This window comes from Taeniopygia guttata, chromosome 18 (assembly GCF_048771995.1).
Source record: "Taeniopygia guttata chromosome 18, bTaeGut7.mat, whole genome shotgun sequence".
Taxonomy (NCBI): domain Eukaryota; kingdom Metazoa; phylum Chordata; class Aves; order Passeriformes; family Estrildidae; genus Taeniopygia; species Taeniopygia guttata.
In genome coordinates, this window is record NC_133043.1 from 10,915,380 (window position 1) to 10,943,165 (window position 27,786).

At 44.7% G+C, this 27,786-nt stretch overlaps 1 protein-coding gene across 3 annotated transcripts in view; it reads left to right on the forward strand.

The window, feature by feature from the left end:
• The first annotated feature begins 3,590 nt into the window (after positions 1 to 3,590).
• RAB11FIP4 (RAB11 family interacting protein 4) overlaps positions 3,591 to 27,786 on the forward strand; it is a 98,231-nt gene continuing 74,035 nt past the window's right edge. The window contains exons 1-2 of one of the 3 annotated variants that reach the window (XM_030287588.4): positions 3,591 to 3,977; positions 26,654 to 26,741. In XM_030287588.4, coding sequence (XP_030143448.1) covers positions 3,834 to 3,977; positions 26,654 to 26,741 — 232 coding nt within the window. In that variant the 5' untranslated portion in view covers positions 3,591 to 3,833. The remainder of the gene's footprint in view (positions 3,978 to 26,653; positions 26,742 to 27,786) is intronic. The other 2 variants (XM_072937159.1, XM_030287590.4) reach the window with 2 other exon arrangements.

A 27,786-nucleotide genomic window follows, 5' to 3' on the forward strand; every position in this document is an offset into this window, starting at 1 on the left:
GAGTTCTCAGGGGCATATTATTTCTGCCTGTTACCTGATGTTTGTGACATTTAAAGAGAATGTCCAGTTGACCAAGTACATCTGTTACATAGTTAATCAGAGCAGTCAATGGGAAACAGGATTTGATTCAAAATACCATAAGACTATGAGAAGCCAAATATTCAAGGAGGGCTATATTGTGTATAGCATAAAGAGAAATTGTACTGTGAAGCTGTTCTTAGGGGCTGGGCCTCTGGATGTGGGTGGAACACAACCAGAATTGCAGATAGGGCCATCAGCCCTGGGGAGTGCCCTCCTTTGACAGTGTTTCTGACACCAGATTGCAATTTGCTATGTAAGTGGAACTGACATTGATGGAAAAGCAGATGATTGTAAAGAAATCCTGCAAATGACAGCCAGGGCCTGTGGTATGCAATGAAATATTTCCTCTTGAACTATTTGTTCATGCAAATATGGTAGCACCACCACTAGTCATATTTCAAGTTCTAGAAGGAAACTAGAGTGGCAGTATGTAAAATATTTATTTCACATAATTTATGAATCAAATGAAGAAGTTGCAAAGTACCTCTGATTAAATAAGTAGTTATATATACCAGTAAGGAAAAATAGCCCACTGGTGCGTGCCCTACCTAGAAGTGGAGAAGCAGGGATGAGCAAGGAGCAATGCCAGCTACACCATTGAAATAAAAAACAACTTCCTGGATTCAGCCCTAAAAACTTCACCTTGGCAGAGCAGCTGCCCAGCAAGTGGGTGGAAAGTGTTTGGTTCACTGTCCTGATTTTAGTCCCCATAGGACACCCCCAGCTTTAAGCTCACAGACCTTTACTGACAGCATCTCTCATCCCAATTCTCTCGTGTTCAGTGCTATCAAATCATCTCCCAGCTGTCAGATATTTGCTCCACATATTCAGCTGTCTGTAATGACAGCTTCTACAACCTCTCCAGATCTCTTATCGGCTTCATTCCAGTGCTTGCTGGTACTCAGGCTGTCTGTGGCAGTTCTTGAACTTCAGCACTAATTTCCCAAACCATAGTGTCTAAACTAAAATCTTCTTCCCCTGAATCTGCCCCTTCCAAGTTAGTGCAAGACTGACACAGATTTTAATGATGACAGTTTTGATCTAAATCCATGTTGCCCCTTACTTGCATAGCTAGACCAAGTTACATCTTCCAGCAGAGGATAAAGGAGAGTCAGTGGAAATTAACTGGATTTCATGAAACTGAGCTCAACCCCTCTGAGGGGTGAGAACTGTTCCTCTGGTCATGACAAGCAGGAATATTCCTTTTTTTTTTTTTTTTTTTTTTACCCTACTACAATATTTATTGTGACTCCACTTCTCAGGCTGGGCCTGCACAGCTGCCCACCTGCACACAAAAAGGGGAGTCAGAGCAATCTCAGCAAAGACAATCTCAGCAAACGAGGTGGGGCAGTGACACAGATGTGCTCTGAGTCTTTGAAGAGGCTGAACTGACTTCAGAGCAGTCAGACTACTCCAAGGGCTACCAGCTCATAGATTTTTGAATAGGTGTCCCCCAGGGGTGTGCTGAGCTCAATCCCCATAGAACCTGAAGAGTTCAAGGGTCTCAAGATAAAAGCTAAACATCCCCACATCTCAAGAATCCTGCTCTAACTAGACAGCTTCAGCAAAGATTGCAGATCAAATATTCTGCTTCCCTTTTTCCTTTCACATCTCCTCATATCTCTTCAGAAATTCTTTGCTTCCCAAGGTTCATATCTGATCTCCACCCTTTGATTTTTTTTTCCCCCCAGACTGGAAAGAGCGTTTAGTACATCAATGAGGGAAAGGAGAACTCTCCCATTACTTTTTTGTAAGAAATAAAGGAAGATCAAAGTGGCAGAGGCTCTGGAATCAGCTCCTTATCTCTCTGAGGGTGGCTATGTGGGGAATTGTATTGCTGTCACTGTGTTGTTGATTGACAACTGATTTGCAAGCTCCAGGGCTGTCAAGCTAGCCTCTTTCCAAACCTTGAATTTGCACATAAAGGGGATGAGACTCGTGCTCAAAGAAATAAAACTTCCTGAGAACACATTGGTTTCTACAAAAGAGATAAATTTGAGCAGATTGCTCTAATCATGGAATTTTCAGGGTTGTTAAGGGCCATATGGACCTCTCCTACTGCAAGAAGCAAATGAATGGATACTGTCTCGATTCAAAACCTGCTTCACTTACATGGTCATTTTAGTTGGACAGCTTTATCAATCACCTACAGGATGTCACTCAGTGATTGATGGTCACCTGCACTCAGCACCTACAGCAGGAAAGGAGTGCTGGCAGAGGCACTGAGTGCCTGAGCCCGACTCAGCCAGAGCTCCTTCCTCCCCAGGAGCTGGACTCGTCATGCCTGGTCTGAGGCACGCTGCAGAAACCAGAACCACCCCTGCTCTCCCCTCTGATAGCTCACAGCTGTGGGCTTCGAATGCAGCCTTGAGAGGAAGAAAAGGGGCCGAGCAGAGAGATCAAATTGAAACCCAGCCATGGAGCACAGCAGATGCAGGCGGCTCTAACGAGGAATCCTGCAAAGGCAGGGATCTCCTTTCGTTCCCGCTCGGTCTGATTAAAGCGGGGCCGGGCAGTATCAGCGCCCAGCCGAGCGGAGCCCCTTGCCAGGCTCTGCCCGCCCGCTCCTCCTGCTTCCCTTAACTGTGCCTTAACTCTCCACACGTGGCTTTTTCCCTCTAGCCTGGAACTCTTCAGACCAGGCTTTTTCTAAGAAAAACTACTGCAGTGTGACTCGTGTTTTATACGGTATGGAGAAGTGAAGGGGCTGCACCGGGTCCGTCCGCTGTCGCAGAGCCCGGGGGATGCCAGAACAACTGCGTCCCGGGCTGCTGGTGCTGTCCCCCTGTCCTCCTGCCTCGCTCCCTGCCCGTTCCCTCGCTCCTCGGGCGGCTTCCGTGCCATCGCCGCAGTTCCCACGTCCCGTCCCACTGTCCCCCGGTCCCGGTGTCCCCCCGGTCCTCCGGTCCCCGTCCCCCTGTCCCCGGTCTCTGTGTCCCCGGTCTCTGTGTCCCTGTCCCCGGTCTCTGTGCCCCCGTCCCCTGTCCCTGTCCCCGGTCTCTGTGCCCCTGTCCCTGTCCCCGGTCTCTGTGTCCCTGTCCCCTGTCCCTGTACCCGGTCTCTGTGTCCCTGTCCCCGGTCTCTGTGCCCCTGTCCCCTGTCCCTGTCCCCGGTCTCTGTGACCCCGTCACCTGTCCCTGTCCCCTGTCCCTGTCCCCGGTCTCTGTGTCCCTGTCCCCGGTCTCTGTGACCCCGTCCCCTGTCCCTGTCCCCTGTCCCTGTACCCGGTCTCTGTGTCCCTGTCCCCGGTCTCTGTGACCCCGTCCCTGTCCCCTGTCCCTGTCCCCGTCCCCTGTCCCTGTCCCCGGTCTCTGTGACCCCGTCCCGTGTCCCTGTCCCCGTCCCCTGTCCCTGTCCCCGGTCTCTGTGTCCCTGTCCCCTGTCCCCGGTCTCTGTGACCCCGTCCCGTGTCCCTGTCCCCGTCCCCTGTCCCTGTCCCCGGTCTCTCTGTCCCCGTCCCGCCCGGCCCCGCCGGGGCCTCCCTGCTGCCCGCGGCGCCCCCTGGCGGCGGCCGCGCCTCCCTCAGCGCCATCCTCCAGCTCTGCCCTATTGTTCTCCCGCCCGTCGCTCCCTCCCTCCCTCCGCCGGGGCTCGCGTCCTCCCTCCGCTCTCCTCCATCCCTCCCTCCATCCCTTTCTCCTCCTTCTCGCCGTCGCTCCCGCCCCGCTCCCCGGAGCTGATGTCACGCACCCGCTGAAGGCGCGGGCGATCATGGCTGCTGCGGCCGCGGCCGTGCCGCCGGCCTCCAGCTAATGCCCGCGATGGAGCCGGCCAGCCTGCTGCGGTTCCTGCGGAAGCTCAAGGAGGTTTTCGATGTGTGCGATGAGGATGCGGACGGCTTCATCCGAGTGGAGCACTTCGTCGCCCTGGGGCTGCAGTTCGGCCAAGGGGATGAGGTGAGTGCGGCGGCTCCCGGCCCCCACGCAACTTTCACCTGCTGTGAGTGCCCCGACCCCGCCCGGGCCGCCCGTCCCCGCCCGTCCTCACCGCGGCTCCGTGCCTGCGGGAGCCCCAGCTTCGTGCCCAGGGCAGCCCGGTCCGCTCCTTTCGGTGTGGCTCGGGCTCCCTCCGTTCACCGGGGGGTCCCAGAGCTCTCCCCTTGGCGGCCTGGAGCCCCTTCCCTCAGGGCCGCCAGCCGCCTTCCCCCTTTCCGCGGAGCCCTCCGCAAAGACAGCCCGGCTCCGTCTGTCCCCAGGGAGCATCCCCCATCCCTCGGGGCAGCCTTGACCGCTCGGCTACAGGGAGCGGCCGCTGTTCCTTTCGAGGAGTGCTTTTTATTCCGGGCTCTGCCCGTCCTGGCCGAGCTGGGCTCGGTGGGGCACCGGGAGCGGCGGCAGTGCGGTGCCGGCGGTGTCTGGATAGCGAGGGAAGCACCTGCCCGGGAGCCCCAAAACCCGGGGATGGGCTGGGGGAGCTTGGGCTCCGTTCATCCCTGCCTCCCTCCAGCCCTTTGGTGACACAGCGTAAATCTGGAGTCGCGCCACCGGTCTCGGCGGAGCGTTGCGTCAGTGGGACCGGTGTAAATCGTGACATCAGTGAGATGGCAGTGGGATTCGGGCCAGAGGCAGTGAGGGCAACGCCATGCGCTGGTTGGAAACAGTTCCCTTCCGTGATTCCATCCAGGGCTGCAGCTCCAGCGAAATGAACCAGCAAGAAACGCTTTCCTCGGAGAGCTCTCGGGATGTTACACTGTACTGTTCAATGCCTCACCATGTGCCCCAGCAACTTTGGGTGCCAGGGGGAGGAGTGAAGTTGGGACTACAATGGGGTTCAAAAAAAGTGTCAAACAACCTTTTAGACTACAATAAAACAAATTAATGTGAGGAGCTAATGAAACGGTGGTTTATAGAGGGATGCCAAAGAGGAAGCAAAGCCAGAGTGAATTCAAGTAATTGTTGGAGCGAATAGCATATTTCTAGCTTGCCACTTGTAATGAAACACATCTTGTGAATTAAATCAGGAAATCAGTAGACAGAAGGCTTATTACTTACAGATAGTCACAGGTCTTAAACATTTTCTTAATGAGAAGCTTCAGTTTGTGGTTTTAACAAGCAAAATAAGTAGAAATGAGTAACTGTAACAAGTTTTATTGATTTGGGGTTTATTTGTCTCTTGTATAATTTTATAGAAACTAACAGAAGTATTTTTAAATCCTTATTGCCAGATAAACTGCATCCAAATTGCTTTTTGTGTTTATTTGGAGGCAGAGCAGTGGCTTTCTTGTGCAGCACTGAGGAAGACTGACAACATTCCACTGGCTGTTTTGCAGTAGGATGACACTGATGGTCATAACAATCCTTTTTGGTTTCAGAAACTTTCAGGTTGCAAGAGTGGAGTGGGTGTTCTGTGAGATGCTACAGAGGGTTTGGGTGATGATCGCATAAGCTCAGAGTGAATTGGAGTATATGAGCAGAAAAATATTTAAATGGAGAGAAAGAGAAAGCTGGAAATTCCAGTAAAGACAGCACTAGAAAAGTACCAGTTGTCAGTGATAGTTTCAGGATGGGCTGCCTTGCTGGGTGGGCACGTGAGAGAGTGCCAGTGGTGAGAAATGCTTGCTTCCTATTTCATTCAGTTGTAACTGGCAGTGTTTCATAAAATGTTTGTAAAACTGGGACAGAGAAGTTTTTTCTTCCTATCTTATCTACCTATATATCATGCCTCTTTATTTATCAGTGTTACAATATAACTTTTTCTGGTTTACTTCCCCGTGCCCAGTGAAGTTGGTGCTGGAAGTCCCTTGACTTCAAAGGAGCAGCTGAGTGAATGGGATTTGTAAATCACCAAAAGAGGTTTGCTAGTGAAATGCAGAATCAGTTTTCCAAGTGCGGATTTACTCCAGAGCAACCACTGCAGGTGAAATATTCTAGTTTAAAGGCTTGTTAAAAATTAACTTTTTGTGTGATGAATCACAGTTATATTCGGAGATGGGGAGAATATACTCTCCCAAGTAACACAGTGCTTTCTACCTTGCATCTGCAGGAACCTACCAAGTTCTGTGTGAAAGTGCATCTCATGAAATTAAACTGAGGAGACACAGGGAGCAGATCCCTTTAACACATTAGAACATATATACTGTCAATGAAAATTAATTATATTTTTGATTATGCTAAAATTCTTGGGCTTCATCCACCTGGGCTCCCTCTACAGTCAAAAGAAATTTTTCCATTGGCATAAATGAAAGATTGATTTACCCTCATGTGCAATCAAATATAAACAGAATATTATTCTGTTTATAGAGTTCATCTAGCCACAGGAAGGGTCCTATTTTGTAGCACTGTGTACTGAGTAATTCTGATATTTACCAACAGTAGCCTGGGATCATGTCTATGAAATGAGGGAGTATCTGTCCCTTCAGTTGTCATGAAGGGCACACAGATTTCCATCTCTTCTCTACCTCCTTAGAGCCACCACCATCCAAAGTTTGAAGTCTACAAATTCTTAATACTAACTTCAGTAGGGTTTGTAGGGCATTTAGCCTTTTCTGGGTTCTTTCTTCTTCTTCTTCTTTCTGTTTCCTTTTTCTTTCTTGTGTGTGGTGTGTAGTCAACATGCTGAATTTTATTATTCCTGAAAGATAACAACTCTCTGAAAACTGCCCCAAGGCAAAATCGTTGCAGCAAGGCAGCAGCATTCCCTTCAAGCAAAGCACTCCTTACCCACACAGTCAAAATAATAAACTGTAATGTTTCTGGTTAACTTTTTTTTTTTCTATTTTATTTTAATGGGCTTTTGAAACCTCTGCTTCAAATAGGTTCTAGCAAGTTTGCTTGCAAGCTTTTGCTTCGCCCTGCAAAGAGTGTGGTTCAACTAGAGGACAAAAGGATTTGATTGTATTGATTTAGCAGAGCCGGGAACAGAACCAGGTCTCTAAATTCCTGAATTTAGAGCAGACCTGACTGGCTGGCAAGCACTGCTTGCATATGCAAACAGCTGTGGAACTTTTACTTTTAGGCAGTTGGGCATTCTGGCCTCTGTTCATCCCATCTGACTGTGGCCATCTAACTGAGGTGTCTCCATCAGTCTTTCTCCGTGGACATTGATGAGCAATTGAGCACTTAGAGGCTGTAACAGGACCAAAGGATGAAATAAATCCCTCAGAGATGCTTCTTTGTCTCCTGGACAACAGAAACTCCTAGCTGAGAATTCTGCTTCTGTGCTTGGGTCTGAATTTCCTTGTCAATGGGGTGTTTGCCGTAGAAATCTGAAGAAAGACACCAAGGGCTGTTTCCAAAGCGACCTGACGGGATGGCATGTGCTCACTAGCTAAAGAAACACTTCACATAACACTGAGAAATGCCAAGAGTCGCTCACCATCTGGTTCCCTTTCACTGGGAAAAGAGTTGCAGTACAGTCAAGTGTCTGGGAGCATTGTGAGTGACACCTTCGGCAAGCCCCAGTTCTGGCAGCGGATTGTGTGAATGTGTATTTCAGGGTAGTGCCAGTTGATGTTTCATTATGCCAGATTCTACTTAAACTCCACACTCAGTTTTCAGCAACAAGTGAAGCAAGCTGTGCACGTTGACAACTTCTTTCTGACGCAGGTAAACACCTTTTGGAGGTGCAAACCATGCAGGTGCTCACACAGTCATTTTTGTCATGGTGAGATCTGCTCATTGACTTGAAGCAGTGTCATAATTGAAAGGGAGCTTTAGCAGCTAATAAAATGTAAAGGCCAATATCAATTATTCACATGAGTGGACAGTAACTCACTTAAAGCCAATGGTTTACTAGTGGTGCAGAACAGAAATAGCCGAAAGTGAGTTCACATATTTCTCATGAACTTCTTGAACTCATGAATTTCATGAGTTTTTCATGAACTCATGAATTTCTTAGATGGAAATTTCTGGCCCAAAAGAACTGTTACAGGGAGATGTTTGTTGACAATCATCTTTGTCAGTTTCAATCATCAGCCCCATTCAGGGCTGAAGTTAAAGGCATCAACCCCAAGTGCTGTCCCAGCAGTGGATTGTGGCTGTGGCTGGGTTTAATGGCACTCCTGGTGCTTCCTTTTGACTTGCTATCAGACGCCTCCCAGGAGCTGAGGCTGTCATGCTCCAAACAGCCCTTCTGCTGTAACCACTCCAGAAGTAGCTTTTTCCTGTAATTTCAGGACTGTGATTTCACTGCCTGATAATCCAGAGTATTTCTGAGGAGTCTGGGTGAATTTCAGGCTCCTGGCTGTAATGTTGCAGCTCAGAGTTGCACCCAGAAATTGAAGGAATCAAAATTCCTGTCAGTGTGCGCAGTGACAGAATAGCTCATACCTTCTTGATAATGTGAGTCTGCAGCCATGAGAAGAAGAGACTTTGGCACTGAAATGTGGAAGCAAAAGGGTGTTATCAAGTGATACTGCCATTCTTATAAGGGCATACTTCTTTTCCTGGAAATAATTGCTGAAAGAAAAAATAAAATATTTGCCTAGACAGTATCAAGGATACAAAGAGCAGTCCCATGTGACAGTGTTTTCTAGGCAGCAGCAAGGCTGCCATGCATTCAGATTCTTTTAAACTCTGTTTGCTAATGACCCAGATGTTTAATGTTATTTACAGTGACTGGAAAAAAATAGAGTTCTGAAGTGGAACAGTGGGGTACTCAGTTTATGGATTAGTCAAGGTACAGCCACTGTAGCTCCCTAATTCAATACAAACTAGCAGTGAATATGTTTAAAATAGCCTTTTGGTAAATGCTGAAACTAAGCATGTATTTCTAAACAGCTGACATAAAGCAAGCTTGGTATTTAGTGCTAATGAAACGTTTGCCAAAGCAGTGGTGGAGAGAGGAGCTGTAGGTTTGCTGTGCACTCATGAGTTTAATTCGTTATGTAATGTTTGCATTTCAAAGGTAAGAACTCTGAGGGGTACAGCAAGAATTGATGCATGTACAGCTAAGAATTCATTATTCCTGTGTTTTGCAATACAAGTCAGTGATCTGAAACAGTAAATTCTTAATGCCTGAAGGAAAGGCAATCAATTTTGATAGTAATTCTTGATATTTAAATGACTGTGTTTTATCACTACCTCAATGTTTGAATTTAGCACAGGGACAGTGATATTGTATTGACATATCATTAAATGCAAAAGTGAAAAAATGCATGAATGAAGCATAGAAGGCAGTACAGTATGGAAAGTAGCACGTGTAAGTGATGTGCCAAAACATTTAGCTGCCTGGCAGGGCCAGATATTTTCTATGTAAATTTTTCTCCCTGCATCCTGATTCAGTCCATGCTGTTAAGTTGTAAAATTGGTGTTCTTTGTCTGTGATATGCCTGCATGTTCTCCAGAAATTTGCTCTTGCAAATCCTATGGAGGATTTCAGATTTCTCACATGTATTGATTTTATTCCTTTAATATGATTAAGCTCTGAAAAGCAAATTAAAATTGCTGGAAGGCAGGGTAGTCTTGGAGGGAGAACAAGCCACTGCCATCTAGTATTGTTGGGGGTGCTCCCCAATACAAAATTTTTTTTTTGCTTCTAAATTGCATTGTTACGTGCAGTTTAGCACAATTGACTCATACTCAGCAGCAGTGCTTTTGTAGCAATGAAGTGGAAACAAATAAAAGGCCTTATAATGTTTAATGCTTTTATTCTCTGTGCAGTAGACAGTATAGTTTCCTATTAATTTTATCTGATTTTAACACTGATATTCAGAAACATTTTAAAATCCTTGATCTGATTTTTGCATCAGACTGTCTGCTCAGGAGTTCTAGCAGTTCTTAAAATATGCAGTATTTGGGAACACACGTGATCTCAGACCTAGATCCTGGCACAGGCTGCTGAGTAAACACTCATCCCTGAACATGCTTCACTCAGTGCAGGCTGTGATTAAGCACATAAATGATAAAAGAGAGTGTCAGACACAATCACTACTACTCCAACATAAGGTTTCACATCAGCAGTGTGAGTGTAAACCAAGCACTGTATTCAAGATACAACTGAAGGGCCTCACTTAGAGAGAATGCAAGTGTTTCTGTAGAGTTATGTGTGCTGGTTTCACGTTTTGTGTGCAGTTAAAATCATAAATAGCAGGCTCCTTCCTGTTCCAGTTCATAAGGATGTTCAGCCTCAGAATGAGAGACAGGACTGAACTGTGAGGTCAAAGTACAACAAGGGAAACGGGGTCGATGCACAGGACACAAAATGCAGGCACTGGAAAAATTTCAGTGTACTCCTTGGATTTGAAAGCTGCTTTGAGAGTTGAGTTTGGGTGAAGCATTATGGCTTTAGGGGGTCAAGTGAAAAGCTTAGAAATGGGTGAGACTTTTCTCTGAGAGGATTCCTGAAATTAGAAGGAAGGGTACTGGAATGGTGTGCTCTGGAATACAGAGAATATTGGCCTGGTGAGATGAGGGGTGTTTCAGAGTGATCTACATTTCAGCACTTATAGATGTGTTTTTTCAAGTATTCCATAACATCACATATACATCTGCTTTGTCACACTTGGTTTTTTCTCCTTTGGGGGACATTCTGGTGGTGTTCCATCACCTCCAGAGGAGCTGTCCCTCCCCAGTGGGATCCAGATGGATTCTGGAACATAGGATGTTATTTTCCAGTGGCACTTCTGTTGTTATGATAAAATATCCAAACAAACATGCAAACAGCTTTGTCCATGTGTTTGCATGGTATTAATAGATTTGAGAAACTGTCCTAAAAATATTGGTGTCTTTGCTAGTTTAGTAGTAAGTGATTATATGGGCAGTTTTAAGCCTAATATATAGGATGTGTATGTTGGGATATGTTGCTAAGGCCACTTTTCTGTGTTGTAACCTACTGGGAACAGTAGAAACCTGTAGGAGAATTTTGCTGCACACTTTATGCAGATTCTTTAACAGTTGCTTTATGAGTCTGGCACATTGTTTTTGCCTTAAAGAGGTAAGAATGTAATTAACTTCACTTTTTGGGGTTTTTTATAAGTATGATATCTTGATGGATTTCATTTGAAGCTAGCTTTTTACTGACAAAATTTAAATCGGAATACTTGGCAAACAACAAGTCAAAATGCTCCAAACATAAAATTTTGTTCAAAACAAAGCATTTTTCTGTTTTCTTCTGAGAAACATGAAAAAGAATAAATGGGTTTGATTTCCTTTACTTGGTAAGAAAGCTGAAAAATCAATTTTTTACCAAGTTATGTATTGAACAAGTGCAGAGATTTGTGAATGTTGGAGGAAGGAAAAATATGTTGTTCAATTTTCTGCCTAATGGAGTTGTGTTACCCAGGTTGCAGTTGACCAGAGCTGTGGGGAAAATAAAGCAACAGGTAAAGCAAAACCATGAATAATGCCAAGCAATGTAAGAGACTAGACAATGTAATCTGCACGAAAAGAAAATCAGTGAGTTTGTGCAGGAAGTAGGAACAGCTTTAAAGTGTGGTACGAGAGAATTTAGGATTATGGTCCATGACTGTTTGTTTGTTTGGCTATGATTCATTTATTGCAGTCAGACATGGGGGAAACTTGTGAATTTTAGCCTCCAGCATGAAGAGTGAATTGTGTGTTTCATTCCTCAGTTCTCTCTGGGATTGCTTGAAAATAAAGAATTGAGGAGTGCTTTGGGACACATCTTCAAAGGAGCTTTGATAATGCCAGTTTTGCTTTTCCTGCTGAGCAATTACAAGGCCTGGAAGTTTCCACTGAGGAAAACTGCATCTTGCTTCCTCCCCTGGGAATTGAATGCTCTTGGCCAAACACAAACTCCTCTCTACACGGTCAGCTGTATCTCACTGGAAAGTGCTGTGATATTTGCTTCCAATCAGACATTTGGATGTGGCTTGTTTAGAGAGAGAATGAAATTGGTTTGAGCAGTCTGCTGTTGGCAGCTGTCATTTGAGCAGGTCTAAATTTGAAGGTGAATGCATCTGTAACTGCCAGTGTGACTTTGGGGGTGGCAGATTATGATCTTTATCAATAGTCTGTCACCTCTCTTGTGTCCTGTAGTCACCTTGACTGGTGACTCTGCCAGTACTCAAGAGGATTTCTGGACTGTCACCCAGATTGGAAGCTTTGGCTCTAACTGAGCCCACAATGTCTTTCCATGGGGGAAAAGACAATTTGCTATGTACAGAGAATTCGGCACAGGTCAAGTTACTGTTGTGGTTCAAATGCTGGCAGATGCAGATCATTTGTTTCTTGATTTAGATACTCACACACATAACCTCTGGAAAAGATCAAATATTCACAAATTTCTTGCATTCTGTCAAAGGTCATGGCACATGTGATTTCTCTTACTGTATTTTTCTTGTACTCTTGGCCTCACTACTGCCAACTGCACTTCTTTTCCCCCTGTGGCATTCTAAATATGTTTTCAGAAGCCCGACAACCCTGGTGTGTGGAAGTATCCTCATGGTACTCCTGTCTGGTTCTCCCTGAGTGGGTGGTAGAGGTTGGTGATGCTCTGTATCAGCTGTTTCTTTGGGGTGGGCACTGAATATTCGTTCATTGGCACCAAATTGGGGCCAAATTGCTGCTTTCAGTCTGCTGCCTGGGGCCACAGAGTGGTTTGAGGAGGAGGACACCAGGCAGCAGGGATATTTAATTCAGGAGGATCGATGGTGCCTCAAGGGAGGCATCATGAACAGAGTGGGCAATCCCCACTGTCACTGCAGCATCACAGCTCTGCCTGGGCACTGATTTTGCTGGAGAATGTCTAAAGTAATATTTGTTGTTCTGGCCTCACTGTGTTATTCTCTGGATTTATTCCTTCCATCTCCAGGGACAGCTTCAGTTCTGGACTCACCATGGCTTGTGCTTTTCAGTGGGTGCTCCTGTTTAAGTGAGGGTGATTGTTAAGCTCTGGTTGTTGCAGCAGAATAGCACCTGTTTGGAAGGGAAGGGAGCTTTGGAGGGATTGGTCTAAGTGGTCGTAAACACAAATGATTTACACAACATTTCAGGTGAAAAGCTTGCTTGATTGAGTTGGTGGCATAATGTGGCTATAAATTGCCTTTGGGTTTATTGCAGTTGGCTGCTGCAGCGAGTCTTTAGCAATACATTCTGTTTGATGGCACTGCTCCTATTTCAGTGCCTGACACTGCTTGCATTTTGTAGATGTTGCACTGTTCTGTGGAGCTGCTTCCCTGGATTTGTGGTACAGGGTAAAGAGAATAGGAGGGTAGATTCCTCCCATAGCAAGAAATTGGTGATGTCTCTATTTTAGGGAAGAAGGGTAAAGAGACACATTTCAGATCCCTTTTTACAGGGGCGGGGGGAGTTGCCATGGATAACAGTTGTGAAACATTAGGCCTGATTTTTACATCACACCACACCTGCCACCCCCTGCCCTGTTTGACTTTGTTTTGGAAGGACCATGAGCATCAGGTTCGTCTTCCAGACTTCTGGATGGCACGGGATGCTGAACAGACACTGGCAGTTACTCTTTTTGGCATCCAGAGATGTTTCCTGAGCCCACAGGGACACCAGGCTGAGCACCCTGTGCAGAGTAAAGCTGCAGATCTGGCCTTTTGGGAGCAGTGATTTTGGATAAAGAGGTGTGTTCTCGGAGTCCTTTGAAGTGCCACTGAAGTGGAACCTCACTGAGCTGGTGCCTCCCTTCCCTTTTCACATGTGTAAGTGCTTTACAGCTCACAGTGCCTTAGAAAGTTGTGTCATACATTGAATAACACGTGTGCCTGTCACAGAAGGTACTTCTTTCATTAACCAAATACTATTTCCACTTTAATTTCTCTTCTTTGTCCCCTGTGTTCTCTCTCCGACTCTTGCTGCTGGTAGAAACATTCCCATTTTACAATTAGTCTGTCAGTCATCACTCCGGCTTAACTTTGGTGAACCTGCTGTCAGTAGCACTGTGCCACCATCAGCTCCAACCCGTGGTTTCCCTAAACCAGTTGGGCAGAAGGATCTCATAGGGAAGGGGGAAGCAGGATGTTCCCTTCAAAAGGATTGCAAACATATGGACAGCTGTGAGTGAATGTAGAGGAAATACTGGTGAAGTGCACCCTGTGAAACAGGGTGTCACTGTTTGAGGGAGTACCTGTGTGTATCTTAATACCCACAAGCAGGAATTGATTTCTAGGAGTAAACTGCCAGCCTGGAATGGAAATGGATTTTAAGACCCAAAGCGTGTGCTCAGTGCACACTGTAATTAGATTGTGATTGCAATTTCAGCACAGTACTGAACTTCAACCTTTTAAAAACTCCAGCTTTCTTCACAAGCTTATGGAGCTATTTATGATATCAGTGATGGACTCAAGGAATACCACAGCTATCAAATGGAGAGGAAAGGAAAGGCTGTCAAAAGATTAAATTCGATAGCATTTTAAATGTTACCCCCTACACTGTATTTAATGATTCTCTAGTTCTGCTAAAACTCAGTGGCTCTAAAATACTCCAGTCATTTTTGAAAATGTGATTTTATTTCCCCAAGTACAGCAGAGACTTAGTAGATTTGGCCCTAGGAAAAGACTCAGGAGGTGCTAGACACAATAATGCATTGCTCTCCACAGAGCAATTTCCCCCTCTGTCAGAACTGGCTGTTGGGCTTTCTGTTATTAATGAGGGAGTTATAGTTCCTCTTTAGGAGAGGTTTCCGTGTTATCTGCTGCTTGGCACTTCAGACACTCTTACTAAAGAACTGATGTGATTCCCATGAAGATTTTGTGCACTCTCTGTTAAATGGGTCACTCCATGCCAGATAACATGAGCAATGTCTGCACCACTTCTTGGGACCAGCAAGGAAAGCAGGCTTAGTACAGGCTGTGTGTCAGCACTGCTTGAAAGGAAAACCCCACACAATTTTAAAATATTCATCTTTGCTCAACTAATATGACCAAAATAAAATAATAAAATAAAATATACTGGGTTTTTTTTGGTGCCAGATTAATAGATTTAGGTCACATACTGTAAATGAGTGTGACTCAGCTGTGTGAATAAATCAGTTCACTTGATTGTGGGATGAATTTACACTTTCAAAGCTTTTAATAGGTAATGAATATTCAGGCTATCACATGGTAGGAGATCTGAAAAAAGGCTTATATTCTAGCAGACCTGGCTCTCAGTCAGCAAGTGTTACAAAAAGAGTGTCTTGGAGTGGTAGAGAGCAGTGCTGCTCTCATCCCTGCTTTTTTCCTCTTTGCTGTTGCTAATAGGAATGCAAGAGTGTGATACACCAAACATGCAACTGGAGGCTTTAGAAGACAGGTTTTACCATGCTGTATTGAGCTTGTTGTCCTGTTTTCATCATTTGTGGACATCAGATGGAGTTGAACAGGCGTTAGATGGGGATTTGAAATCTCCCAGTAGCTTGCAGAGCAGCCTGGGAGCAGTTGCTCACCCCAGCCCTGTAGGCAGGGAGGCAGCACCAGGCTCCGTTTTAATTTAGGGGAAAAGGCAGCAGTAACGGGAAGTATTTGATGGAGCACTTACCAACTAAGTTCATGCTGAAGAAAGTGGCTCCCCTGGGTTCTTCTGAACCAACACAAGGTTTGAGGTGGTAAAACCCTGTTTCAGTGAGAGTCATGACATTGATTTCCACTGTAGAGCCCTGTTCATGCAGGAACAGACAAGAAATGCATGACTTTCCTGGGCCCTTTTGAGAAACTCAGCATCCTGTAATAATTCATATTTTTTTTAGTTTTTAAAATACTATTCTCAAGAGTGGTGGGGAAGGGAAATAAAGCTGCTGGTGCAAAGTTTCCCAAGTTAAGAATAGCCTACAACACGACTATGAAGTGTTTTACATTTGATATTTTTGCTTGCAGTAGAGATTTCTTGCCAGAGCTCTCTGTGGAATTAGTTTGAAAATCTGAGTTCAAGGTAGCTGGATAAGAAAAAAGGATTTGGCAGTTCTGTGAAAATCTTTAATCAAAAAGGGTCTATACAGCACCTCAGCAAAGTTCTGGGTGCAGCCTTTCACTGCTTTGCATGTGCCAAGACTGAATCACAGCTGATGACGAAGCGGGAGAGGTGACAGGGCTGATCTGGAATGTGTCTGGTTTGGGTGTTCTGTGTATTAACCTGCACAGGAACTTCATGTATGGACAGCCCTGGGGATGGTCAATACTTCCCAAAGTGGAGAAAAAGGAGGAACACATTTCTCAGCAAAGCTGAGCTTTGCTTATGATCCATGTGCAACCAGTACCTTCTGGTGTTCCACTGAAATTACAGCATGCAGTTCCAGAGCTTGTGATGCTGACAAGCTTGATAAACTTCCTTACTTCTGCTGCAAATTGATCAACTCAAAGACAACCAAACAAAATAAAAGGTGTCAGGTTTCGGAAAGGCAGGGGAAGATCTTAAAAACAGCATTATTGCAAGAAAGTCTGGTATAACCTACGCAGCTTCTCTGTCTGAGTGTAGCCCGGCCCTGATGGATATTCTGAAACACGTGACAGAGTTTATACCATTGGTAAAGACAATGAAGGAGAAGAAAAACCAGGGCTCAGCTGTGCCAAGCACTGAGATGGGTGCTCCTAGGGATGTTAGTAGGGTTTGGGTGTGTTAAGATGCAAGTATTGGTGGTTGCTGTTGAATAGGAGTGGGGTTGAGTAAAAGGCTCAAATTGAATGCATATAGCTGTGATTTGTTGAACTTAAACCATATTTCTTTCTCCTCAAAAAGTGCCATATGATTTGGGGCATCTGTTTTAACAGGATTGACTGGAAATTAATCTGAAAGAATGAGGGATGTAAAAATTGTCAGTTTTCTGGGTTTTAACCATATATAGAATTCTACAGTAAAAGTACATTTCATTCTTAACTTCTACAAGCAGAATAAAAATCTGCCATTTCCATTCACTACCACAGGTTTTCTTCAATAGGGTGGTTAATTTATTGTTTGATTCTGTTATCTCCATAATAGCTGTCCACCTTGCCTGGGAGGTTGTTATTCCTAATTGTAGAGGAAGTGCATGGACCCTGTCCAAACCAAATGCTGGCTGATTATCATTCTATCTAATGGCTTTCTCCCGGTGTAGATCAAAGAGCAGTGTGAATTTCTAGGTGTGATTTTATACAAAGTTTCCTCCACTGCAGTTTGAGTGACACATTTCTTCGTAAGGGGATTGCTCGTGGCATGGGAACGTGAGATCTGAGGGGCTTCTGGGCATTGCCTGGAGCTGGCAGCTGCAGCAGGGCACGGGGGAATTAGAAAAGGTCAGTGTGGTGTGCGGGCTCTGGTCAGGAATCTGCCTGCAGGAAGGGCTCCTTCAGCCCTGGCTAGTTTTGCTGTTGGTTGGGGGGTTCCTTGCTACCAACTCATGCTTGTCCCCCCTGTCACCGCCTGCTTTTCCCTGCTTCCCTTGTCTTAACGTCAGAAGAGTCAGCTGCTGTTCAACCCTGTCACCCTCATTCCAGACTTGGTAATTATCCCACCATAATGAGTGGCACTTACTGCTCATTTCCTTCTCTGCTCCTCGGGGAAGGACCAGGAAGGACGTTTGTTTCCCAAGCCACACTTTTCTAAAGGTTAAGATCTTTCCTTTTAGCTAAGTGCAATATTGTTCCTTTAATCATACCTTTCTGCTTGATATTTGTCATCCTAACTAATGTGTGTCTCCCTGAGCTGGATTCCCATACTCATTCCTCTCATACTAATTTTTGTGTCAAAGCATTAATTTGCCACAAAATTTCCTTCATTCAATTTAATTTCAGGACTGCTGCTTAGGCTTTTTCATTTGAGATCAGATCTCAAGACCTACATTTCATGCTCTAGATCTGTGAGCATGCCAAAAACCAGCCACATTCCCTTTAAACAGTTCAAAACTGTTTCAGAAGACCAGGCCGAGAGACCTGAGGATGCCCAAATTATGCTGCTCTGGACAGACCTCTGGCTGGCCCTCAGGCCAAAATCTAAATTCTTTCTGAAAGTAGATATGTGTGAAGCATACCACTGCATGCTGGTTGCATATTGCTGGGTTAGCTTTGTGCGTTAAGGAGAGAATATAATAAAGCACACAGTCAAGAGAAGTGGCTGTCTGAAGTGTAACACTTGCTTTGTAGCTTTGAGGCTAGAAATCCAGCCTTGTGAGGATTTGCTGACAAAACTGGGTGATACAATATCTTGTGAGTGCTGTTGCACTTAGCTGTGTTCTTGACCTGTGAATCAGAGATGAACAAGTGAAGTGCCATTGCATGGCTGGCACAAAAGTGCCTTGTTCTGATTTTGTGTCAGCCATGCAGTCTGGAGCCACTGCCTGGATTTCAGCACTGGCTTTTAGCTCTGGTTTGGTGAATTTTATGAAGCTCCTGTTTGGCTCTGAGTGCTGTGTTTTCACTGGTTTATCCCTGGAGACCCCCTGATATCTGAGCTGCTCCCTGTATCCCACCTACCTGACTCGCTCTGCTCTGCCCACCCTCTCCAGCTCCTTCCTGCTGGCCTTCGGTATTTAGTTTGGTCTTTGCAAACCATAACACCTCAATTAAAATGCAGAAGTGTCAGCAAGGAAAGCACCAAGAAAGTGTTTTCTGGCACTATGGGCCCCACCTCTCTCCCCAGTTTTACTACAAAACACGATAATTATTCTGAGAGTAGATCCTGTTTGGCTGATGTCTCGCAACTGAAAGTCATGAAAAACATTATTCTGTTCCCTTTTTGTACTGATGAGAACTATCACACACACCACAAGCTGCAGAGAGGTAGAATATTTTCACTGAAAATCAATCCATGCTGCAGCACTTGTAGATAAGCCTGATGATATGCAAATATTTTCCTGGTCCTTGTTTAAAGGAAAACATGCTGCACCCACATGACCAATTGCCTCCTGTGTCTCTTGTGATCTGACTATTTTCTGCTGTATTTGACTTATGCTAATGGACACAATCATGGGCTGTGCCTCATTTCAGCTTCTCACAGCTTTTGCTAAGGGCCTTGTTTTCCCAGGCAGCCTCGGCTTCAGTCCTGATAGCTGTGGAGGAGAAGGTGTTCATGCAGCCCTGCTTATTTTAGCAAGTGGGTGAATCAGTGGTTTTATGAAAACAGTTCCACATATTAACCCTTTGTTTCCAGAACAACAAAAAAAATCACTGTAGAGTGAACAGATGGCTTGGCATATTTTTAGCCTTACTCTCTGTTCCCATGGTATTCCAGACTGTGTGGGATTCCCCATAGACTGTTGTAAGATTGGTGGGCCAAGCCAAATGTCTTGTTTTGCAACACAACATCAGAGGGAAGGAGGGAAATGGAATCCTGTTTAAATCAGCTGTTTAAATAGCTAAATAAAAGGTTCTCAGTTCTCACATATCCACAGATCGTGGGGGAGACTGGAGAGAGAGGTTGGTCTTATGATTCTGGCACTTGATCATTGTCAGCTGCTACATTGCATTAAGAGGGACAAAATAAATGTGAATTAATTACTCTTATAGGGCTGTTGTGTGTTTAAACAATAGACACATCCAAAGATGTAGATTGGCAGAGGAAAAGCTCACCAGGATTTTACTGGTTTCTGGCTTGAAGATAAAATGGGGGAAGGTAGTTTTTGTAGCTGTGAACTGTCTCTTTGGGATCTGTACTCTGAGGAAGTTCTGAAAACTTCTTAATTCCAGGCAATGATCATTTCTCAAGTCAGGGCAGATTGAGAGCTATTCATATACACTCTCTTTCAAACTTCATTGGTGATTCTTTGTGGTTGTAAAGCATTTTGTTGTGTAAGTAGAGTAAGCCAGGAAGGTATATGGTGTGAGAGAAGGGGTCCCTTAAGAGTAATGACTTTAGGATCTCAGCTATGGTTAGGCATTCTAACTGTAAGGATCATACCTAGAAAATTGGGGTATGCAAGGCAAGAATTGTATTTGTTATTATCCCAAATTAGGTGTTTGTCATCGTGTATTAAAGACTGTAAGTGATTTCTCAATGTGGAGCAGAAATCATAGCATAAATTTTCCTAACACTGCCTGTATTTCTGTTATAGAAAAACATTTATTGATGTTCATGGAGTATTATGTTATCTTAATAGCTCATTTGCATATTAGAATGTTTTGAACAAGTCCATTTCCAATGTGTTCTCTCAGCAGTACTCTGTGGCTCAGTCTTTTACCATCAGAAGATAATAAAATGCTATTAACATAACAAAATGCTGAAAACAAGATGATGACAAGAGTCTGCCCAGTGGGGCAGATTTCATTGCAGCAGAGCACAGTTTAGAAATACCTGTGTATTGTGTCATATCATCAGTGTGCCTGGTGTTCCATTGTCCAGTCGAGCAGATGTATTCAGAGATGACAGACACCAACCCGTGAGCAAGTGAGACAGGGTAAGAAACCCAGCAAGCTACAGCATGGACCAGCTCCAGGCATGTTTCATTGCTCTCTGCAGCATCACTGCCTTTATGGTGCACTCTGAGTGTGGGGTCAGTATTGCCATCACCATTTTTAAAAAGGGGAAGCCAAGGCAGATGAAATAATTTGCTGGTAGCATCATGCTACTGGAAGCCTTGCTGCTCTGCCCCCCATGCCACAGCCCCATGGCCACTGGGTGTCCTTCCCCTGCAGCAGGCATCTCCCAGTCAAGAGAAACCCTCCTGCCCTGGGGCCATGAAGTGGATCCTGCAGCTCCTGCCCTCCTCCTCCAGAAGCTGAGACAGGCAGTTCCTGCCCTGCTCTGCCCCCTGTCCCTGTGTGCAGTGCTCCAGCCCAGCTCAGCAGGCTGGAGCTGTGTCCCTGCCTGGGGAAGGGCAGCAGCTGCCCTGCATGTGTGCTGCAGCTCCGCAGCGCTCACCATCTGTCACCCACCTGAGCCCTGGTGCTGCCTGCACACAGCATTAATAACACATCAGCACTGGAAGCTTCCTTTTGCCTCGGAGTGCACTCAGCCACCTGCAGTGCTTCTGGAGCCACCTCTTCCTTGCTGTGCCTTTGTGATTCACTGATACATTTCACATCCTCCACATGGTGGATGTTTTCTCCAGCTGGATAACTGGTGGATATTTTTCTCCCCTTGGACCAAGGCCCCATGGATTCAGGTCGTATTTGGAAGAAGATGCAATTCCATATGTTGATGCTAAACCCAGGGAAGACAAGTGAATGGACTCTCTTGAATTTTTGCATTGCAGCCATTAGTAAATGATGGATTTGACAGATTTAGGAATTTGCTCAAAGTTGAGGCCAAGATTACTCTACAGATTTGCTTATGTCATTTAGGACACAATCCCAAAGATCTGCCTTCTAGCTGGTAAATTGGATGTGCACAGTTAAAGCAGAAACTGCAACAATCCTTTCTGTTTACAGAGAGCTCACAGAGAAGCCAACTTTCAAGCTTGAAGCCTGCAGATAAAGGGGCCATGAGTGATGCTTGAAATCAAAATTCAGAGCAAATTCAAAGCCATCGTTTCCAGCAATGATGTATATCCCCGCATGTTTTGGGATCAGACAGCAGCTGATGGAAATTCATGATGCTGTTTGCAGTGCTATGAATTATTTACGATGCGCAGTCTGCCAGGACTGGGTGGGCAGGCAGTTTGTTGGACTCTGAAACGCTGGCCTTCCACTCCTTACATGTGTGACTGGGAACATGCTCCTGTGTGCTGTAGGGTCAGGTTCAGGGAGAGCATCAGGTCATCTCATGTGACAGCCTGAAATGGTGACAGCTCAGATTGTAACTCACTTGTTCTAGCCTAGGTAAATCTTCTAGGTGTGTCTCACCTCCTCAAAAGGCCTCAGATGAGGGACTCCAGTTGCTTTTTATAGTTCCAGACCCTTCCTGATTTACATTTCTGGTGGGTAAACAATCATGCTGATAAAACAGTTGTGCTTTGCCTTTAATTGGAGTCTGTCAGTTTTATTTTGTAAATAATGGTTCTTTATGTCTTTCCTCTGCTATGAACTACAGGGAACCTGTAGTTCCCTGCTTGCAGAAGTCTTTATACCTAGTAACAAATCATCACTTAATCTCCCTTTTGCCAAATTAAACAGAAGGAAATTCTTCTTTCTTTGGTTGCATAAGGTGTTTTAATTGTATGTCAGTTCTCTGCAACGTGTCTGTGTTTTCAGCATCTCATATGACAGTGAGTACCACAGCTGTGTGACTGCTAGTTTGTCCAGTGCAATGTAAAATAATTTCCCTCTTCTTGTGTTGCTTCCCTGAAATGCCACAATATCACAAAGAAATCTCACTTCTTCCCCTCCATCTATAAATCCCAGCTTATCAAAAGACAGCCCCTCTGACTGAAGAGCTCCAACATCTGGCACCACGTCAGTGCCAAGAACACCTGAACCCAGGGGATGGTGAAAATCACAGGGGTGTCTCACACACATGGTGATCTCATTGCCCAGCCCTGCAACCAGAGCAGCATTTCCAACTGTCCAGATGTAAACTTACACCCTTTCCAATGTGGGGAAGGCCAGTCCGGTGAAACCTGGGCAAGTGCAGTTCTGCTGCTCATTTTATAAATTGTGTGGGAAGCTCTCTAATTCCACCCTGCAGCATTTACATGTTTAATCCCCTTTTGCTGTTTTTTTGAGGTTTTTCACAAATTCTTCTGCCTCAGGAGATCCTGCCTAAATGTCACTGCCACAGCACAGCCTGACCTTTTCCTGCAAGTGCTTGTGTTGCCTTTGTCACAGCTCCCAGGTGCTCCCTGCTCGCACTTCAGGGTGAGACATGCTCACAGACCCCTGCAGTATCAAGGCAAATTACTGAGACAAGTTCTTTATTTCAAATGGCATCTTCTGGCTGTGATTTGGATCCTGCTGCAAGATTTCAGTGGATAGAGCTGGTGTGGAGTCCCGCTGGACTCAATTACTTCTAAATTTTACAAATGTTTTTTGTGTTAACAAAATCTCTTCCTTTTTAAAGAAAATTAAGTGAGGTCAATAGAGGTCTGAGTTTCTTCTTGTCTGTAGATGGAAGCAGGATTCAGTTCCAGTCAGAAAATCTTTGCTGGAAAAGGTACTGATGTTGTCTTGGCAGCTTCAGTACAAAAACTGGCCAGGGGTCTGGAGAGGGTTCCTTGGCTATTCAGTACAGGTGCCCCTGTATTGAACTCACTTGCAAGAAAAGATTAGTTTCAATAAATCTCTCTGAAGTCTGTCAGTGATTTGTCCTCTTTTCTCCCCTTCCTCCACTCCCTCTTGTACAAACATCCTTTCCATTCTGCTTTTTCAAGTGTTCCCAGCCTCTTACGTGTCAGAAAGCAGCATGGGGCAAACAGCCCTGTGCAGGGCAGTCAGGATGGCTGGGAAACCCAAGGGACAGGAGGCAACACCTTGGCTGAAGTGAGCAGTTGTTACGATGAAGAAACATGTTTTCATTGAATGCAAATCTCCTCTTCATCCAGGCCAGTTAGACAATAGGGACAGAGGTTTGTTTTTCCCAAGTTGTTTCCCAAAGAAAAATGTTTTATTTCTTCTCTCTCAGATTTATGTCTTCTCTCTGACTATTGGACATCTGCTGAAGAGTTCATTAGAGACACCCTTCCAGCTGCCATAAGAACCAGCTGGATTATTGAGCCTGCAGCTCATTTTTCCTGCCTTTTTTCACTTCCTACAGTGAAGAACCAGTTTGCAATCCTTGTTTGTGCTGTCTATCCCGCATGGTGGGGACTGCTCTGTGCAGAGTGTGTCTGTCCCCAGCCCAAAACACTGCCCCTACTCATTGTGATGACTTCTGATGTTTAACTCTGGAGCACACTGTTCTCCCTGTGCTGCCTGCAGGTATCACAACAATCACACACTCACTTCACACTGTATTTTGGTTGCAGTTGGTTTTGTGGTCCTGTGTCCTTTGCCAGCACAGCCCGGAGATGTGGGGCCCAGGATTCTGAGTGTGCCCAGGACTGGCACACCCTGTGTGTCCCACGTGTCAGACTTTGTCTGTTCCCTTGTCAAGGACAGAGCTGCTGTCCCTCATTCCCTGGCAGAGGCCATGGACTCCCCCAGTCCCAGGGGATTGTTGATTGCAAAAAAGGGCTTCAGCGTCACCCAGCCTGCCAGGGAGGCTGACAAATCCATTAAGTTTCCTGAGGTAATGAATAATAAAACAACTTTTGATTCATTGTGAGGAGCCAACCCTTTCTGAGGAGGAGGAGGAGAGGACTTTTATTTCTTTACAAAATGAAGCAGAAGGGTGGTTTATGCAGTGTGGACACCAGAGAAGATTTAGGGGTAGCTATAATTTATTTGTCCACAGATTGAAATTTAACTTAAAGCAATGCCTTCAGTCTGGAAGAGCTTCTTGCCTTATTCCAGAAAACTATTTGTGATCAAAATCCTTTTATCCCCTGACCTGCAATGGGAGCTGTGTTTATTCCTGGCTGAACACATGAGCACTGCTGGCATTAATTCCATCAGGCTGTTCTGTAAATTCTTCATCATCTCCTGCATTGATGTTAGTTACTTGCATTGTAATATCCAACTGAAAACCTGCAAATTAGATTTGGGGAAGCTGGGCACTGAAGCACTTTGCTCAGGTGATAATTTCATTTACTCTTAAGATATTGCTTAGACCTAAATGTGAACATATCCTCTCTTCCTCCATACTACACACTCCCAGGCACATAACATCTCATTTAATTTGATTTTAAAAGTGTAATTTTAAATGTCTGAGCAACTGGTAGACAAAAAACATTGGATCAACTTTGAGAAATAAACTTAAAGTGCCAGATTCACTGGGAACACCCAGTGACACCACTATGTTATAGCACAATATTAAATAGAGTAGAGGCTTCCCAGCTGGCTGCAGGAATCTGTGCATTAAAATTTAAAACACAATTGTAGTTTGTGAAGGTGACAGAGATAACACCGACCTGGATTTTCCATATCCAGCATGTCTCTACTTAATTGGTTTCAGTCAGGATTTTCAGCTAGTCTGGTGTGCATTAACCACACACTGTGATTTCTGGTGAAGCAGCTTTTTTTTTTTGGAAACACAGATGTGTGTTCTGGTTCTCTAAATTAGTGGGGTTACAGTAATTCCTTGTGATGCCAGGGTGGAAATTAGATCATGAGTCACACTGTAGTTGACATCTGGACTCTGCTGCTCAGCTGGCAGGACTGGAGCTGTGGAAGCCTTCTGCAATGTGAAAGTTTTAATAAAATATCTAACTTGTCATGGGCTCTGAACTCATCATATAGCTCCTTAATTGCCATGCATATACAAGCTGATTTTTTATTTTCCCTAAGCAAATGAGAGAGGAAAGGATTTAAGTATCAAATTGTGCCTTTCTCATTCAGTATAGTATTTTGCATATCAGTAAAATTTTTTTCATTTTTTTCATCCAGATTTGCATGTTCTAAATGAGCCCTTTGGCTTATCATGGCAGCTATTGGTACAGAGGGAATTTATAGGCACTGAGGAGTGCCTGTAAGAAGTGTCATGCGCACACATTAGTGCATTATCTGCAGGGCTTTGGGAAACTGCTGGGGTTTTGCTAGCATGTGGGAAAAAACCACACCAGAAAATTGAGAAACTAGGTCATCTGGATTCATTTGCTGCGTCTTTGCAGCTGGGCTTTTGTTGCTGCTCAGACTGACATATCTGAGCTCACACAGATTGTGCTGCAGCAGGATTCTGTGGCCTCCTCCACGCCTGCTGTCCCTGCATTCAGCTTGTTCAAGCTCCTGGAGGCCGAGGGCAGGGTTGTGTGGAGCTGGCTGTGAGCTCTTATGAGCAGTAAGAGGCTGCCTCTGCCTCAGAGAGGGTCCCTGCAAGGTGCTACAGAGAAAGGCATTGGCACACAAGGAGATGTTCACAAGCTGCAGCAGAGTGGTTGTCAGAAAGAACAGCCAGCTGTGGGTCCAGGTGTGCACCTCCCTGGACTGGTCTGCCTCTCACTTTATTTTTCTTCAGCTACTTGTTCCTCCTTTCCTTTTTTCTAGACAGCACAAGAGCATCTCCAGTCTAGGCTGCTTTTCTTCCTCTATCTCAAAACCCTCCTGAAAAATTTGCCAGACCATTTTTGGTGCAAGTGCTAATTTGGTGGCTGTGTTTAAATTCAGTATAATCTCATTCTATTGGTGAATAATGATCAGAAAGATTAAACTGTGAAGCTGAGATTGTAAGGAGTACGTACATTGCTTGTTTGCACAGTGTACTGGACACAACCATTCTCTCATCACATGAATATATTTTCTACTGTTAATTTTCCTATACAAAAATTATATTCTCTGCTGTGTCAAGGAAGTTTGGTTTCATTCCAAGTGCTCAATGGATTTTCTCTCCTATAATCAAGATTATTCAGGGAATGAGACTGCTATGGACTGTGCCCATCTTTGTCTGTTCTTTCTCCTTCCCTGAGAACTTGTGATAAGAGGGGTGCAGAACCACTAAGGTTTTAAGTTCACCTGAGCTGAATGCAAGGCAAGAGCTCCCAGAGAAGGAGATTCTGTTAGCACCCTGCTCTATGGTGAGAGGATAATTCACAGATTCAGCCCTTATTAAGCTCTTAAGATCCCCATAAGACAGGACTGATGAGTCCCAGCTGAAGAAGTTTTGGTCAGAGCACACACCTTAGTCAGCACCAAGGTCATACAAAACATGATTTCTTCTTACAGAACCATTTATTGTCTGGTTCAAGTGAACAGTGTGGGTATTCTTCAACTTGTAGTCTTCTGTAGAAGATACAGACTGTATCAGAGCAACAGATGATACACCAAGTTCAACACATATTTTATAATATTTTATTTTAGGTGGAAAAACTGGCGAAGTACTTGGACCCAAATGATTTGGGAAGAATCAATTTTAAGGACTTCTGTCACGGAGTTTTTGCTATCAAAGGTATGTGCATATTTCTTAAAAATACTCCAGTTCAGTTCCACTAATGTTTCTGTGGTTGCAGAAAATGTAATGATCAAAGACATCCTCTCTTTTAACTGTGGTTATTTGTAGTGACAGTAGAGCAGCTCTGGGAACAGAGCCAGGATATTTTTCCATTTTGTGCATCTCATGTATTAATGGTGAGCAGTGCTAGAGTGCCTGCATCCATAGGTGCTTGGGCACTGGTTTACTGGGTTTTGTGGGGTTTTTTTGTTGTTGGTGTTGGTTTTGGTTTTTGGGGGTTTTTTTGTCAGAATAAATGTGTTGTGGTTTAAAAACAAATACGGCAGAACAAAAAGTAGATTTGTGGTTAAGAGGCAGGGCCCAGGTTTGATACTTCCAGATTCTGATCTTGTTCTGCCACTGATTTACCTCAGGGACTTAGGGAGCCCTTGGGCTTTCGGTTCTCTAGTAGGAAATTTAAGACTATTATATTCCTCTTGAGGTATCTACAAGGTATAATTAATTCATGTTGGGGTCATGAATTGGAAGGAAATAAGTTAATTACAGATTGGCAATGTGAACCTGGAAGATTAAGATCAGGTGGATCCAGCCGCCTCCATTCTAAGGAAACAGTCCTTGGCAGAAGACACAGACATTGTTATGCTGATAGGCAACAAATAAAACAGTGAGGAGGAACTTCAGCTGATTTGCTGCTGATTGCTTTTCTAACTTCCCATAGTGAAATAATCCATCTTTTCTGGACATGTGGTGTGTCCTTTCTAAAGCGTTGGAGTGATGTCATAGCCCAGAGGCTTCACGTCAGGGATAGGGTGAATGTCACAGTGATCACAGTGTGGTTCCAGGAGAAGCCTCTGGAGAGTGTGCTATGATGAGATTATTATGAAGCTATAATGATGCAAAAACGTAAAACCACAGTACTTTTAATTAAAGTTTATGTCAGCCAAAGACAGTGTATAATTAGGTGAAATTACAGTGAGAAGCTGCTCTCATCAATGTTCTTGGAGACAACTGTCCAAGGTGACACTGATGTGTTTGAAGAGAA